This window comes from Apium graveolens, chromosome 9 (assembly GCF_009905375.1).
Source record: "Apium graveolens cultivar Ventura chromosome 9, ASM990537v1, whole genome shotgun sequence".
In the NCBI taxonomy this organism is placed as follows: domain Eukaryota; kingdom Viridiplantae; phylum Streptophyta; class Magnoliopsida; order Apiales; family Apiaceae; genus Apium; species Apium graveolens.
In genome coordinates, this window is record NC_133655.1 from 35,259,663 (window position 1) to 35,262,328 (window position 2,666).

The following is a 2,666-nucleotide window of genomic DNA, read 5'->3' on the forward strand; positions in this document are numbered from 1 at the left end:
CTAATAAAGCTGATAAATGTATGTTTTAAACAGGAGTGTATGGTACAAGCAAGTTGATTGTTTTCTTTCCCTCAAAATTCTAACTAGTGGTGAGCAAAAATAAATCGGAAAACTGAAATCGAGCCAAAAAATCGAACCCGATAAAATTGAAAAAAGACACGGTTAGGTTATGCTTTTGGTTTTATCTTGAAAACCGAACAGCTTATAATATTTATTTATTTTATTATTTAATATAATTTTTGTATAATACAATCTTAAATATACATAAAATTTGTTCACCATACATAGCAGTAGTAAAATAAACCATATGACAATCCCTTTATTCATGTTCATGTCTATATACTTGTGTAACATGGCTTCTATGGCTTCCATCACCGTTACTGAATCTTTCAGAATGTTTCTGTCTTTCGTCTAATAAAATCGCCAGAGAAACTATTTCTACGTCTGGTCCTGAGGTATGACTTCTGTTCCATTCGTCAAGATATTATCTAATAAAATTCATGTTTTGTTTCAAATAAAAAGTTACTCAGCTATATACAATGATAAATGACAGCTGTAAATCTTTCTTAACATTATATTTAATATTAATTTATAAAAATTAAAAATTGAAACCGAAATACGATTAACCAAACCGAAAATAATCATTCTAGTAGGTTCGATTACAATTTATAGGTAGAAATTGAACCAAATCGATTTTTAGAGTTTGATAATAATTTTCGGTAAAAATCGAGGCGAAACAAACCAGGCACGCGCCGTTGATGAGGTACAAGCAAAGGAGCAAAGGGGTGAATGGAAAATGAGTTGGTAATATTCCATTAAAGTGGCTAGGATAGCTTAGACCGTAGAAAGAGGAACACAAAAGGTAAAACACAAGGTGATGCATGCATTATCATCACTTTGTTGCTGCCTTGGCTTTGCAATGTAACTCAGCTACTTTTCTTATTTCTTTTCAGCTTTTTTAGGCTTTTGCTCTCTTCCCATATAATGCGGTTGGCAATTATTTAGTTGAATTGAATCCCTCCGGGCTCTGTGAGACTATGATTGCATTTATGCGAGACTTGCAAAATCAAATCGAACTCATTACAAAGTACTATTTCCATTTGTTTGGTTAAAATTTTCATTACTCGGTGAACAATCCCACCTACTGGCCATTGTCTTGATCAGCCTAATAATGTCTTTTTATTTGATGTATTATATCCGGGGCCGGGATCGAGATCACAAATGATCACAAAACAATCTAAACTTAATGTATTATTGCTTGTTTTTAGATCACAGCCGGGACTTAAGATAATTTTTTTATTGATTTTTGACTAAAAATTGTAAATTTATAAAAGATTTCTTACTAAAATTTTCGATTCAATAGTGACTACATCACTGTTCCGCCCTAATAAAATATATCCAGATTTTCTCGACTTCGTGTTAGGAAACACGCAATCAGTGTATCAATTAGATTGTTGTTATTGTCGCTCAAAGTACGTTGTGGTTGTAACTAAAGGGCAATGTCGAGCGCAAAAACTTTTTTTAGGGGATCCTAATTTATACTAATAATTCAAAACTAAAATTCAGATTTTAACTTAGAGTCCAAATTTATAGTTAAAATACTTTATATTTACATAAAATAGAGGCTAATAGAGGCACTATTCAATCTTTGCATAAAAGCGGTAAATCTGTCTTTCGTGACTTCATATTCTGAAAATGCGGAATGATTACCTCATTTTCAATACTTATGAAAAGTTCTTTCTCGATATAACACACCAAGCATTCACTAAGAAATTCATCCCCCATTTTATTACGCAAATTAGTCTTGATAATTTTCATAGCTGAAAATGTACGTTCCACACTTGTTGTAGCAACTTGTAAAACAAGAATAAGCTCCAGCAGAAGATATAATAATGGAAAGCTCTTGTCAAAACCTACATCAACCATCTTTTTAGCAAGATCCCCTATATTTTGCAATTTCAGAAATGCTGCATTCATCTTCATTTCAGATAACCACATTTTCAGTTCTTCTTTAAACTCCATGAGATCAGATGGTGAGAATTTTTGTGGGTATAACTCTACAAGTCGAACTATTTTTGCAAGATCAAAGTTTGCGAAAGAAATTCTTAAATTTCTTGGGTCAAGGCAAGCAACACACAACAACAATTCTGTACTTGACTCCGAGAAACGATTCTCTATTTCTTGACTAATACGATCAACAACTTGAAAAAATATGACAAACCGAAAATGATGAAAATAAGTGGTAGCTTGTTTACCTTGAATCTCACTAAGAACATTATCTTCCATATTTGGAATGTTAATTTTGTGTTCTAAACAGAATGTAAAGACCTCCTCCAACAGCTCATCCCAGCCACCCTCTCTCAAAATTTGTAAATGTTTTTTTCACATTTGAAACCATACTCATAGTTTGGATTATATTCTGATCTTTTTGTTGCAATAATTGTGATAGAGAACTTGTCATCCTCAAGAATACCTTCATCAAATAGGCAATGAAAACAAACTCATACTTTTCCATTTTTTCAATTAAGCCAACTACCTTATCTTTAATTTTCCTCTCTTTTCCGTCCTCGTACATATTTGTAAGAATGAGAATCACAGCTGACCACATAGAAAGAAAGCGAATGATTGTTTTGTAATGTGAACCTCATCTCATGTCACCTAGCCGA

At 32.5% G+C, this 2,666-nt stretch overlaps 1 protein-coding gene across 1 annotated transcript; it reads right to left on the reverse strand.

Moving 5' to 3' along the window:
- Positions 1-1,641: 1,641 nt before the first annotated feature.
- On the reverse strand, positions 1,642-2,286 carry LOC141685200 (uncharacterized). The gene has a single exon (XM_074490317.1). It carries the CDS (start codon positions 2,284-2,286, stop codon positions 1,642-1,644), a length of 645 nt encoding a protein of 214 aa, XP_074346418.1.
- Positions 2,287-2,666: the final 380 nt, after the last annotated feature.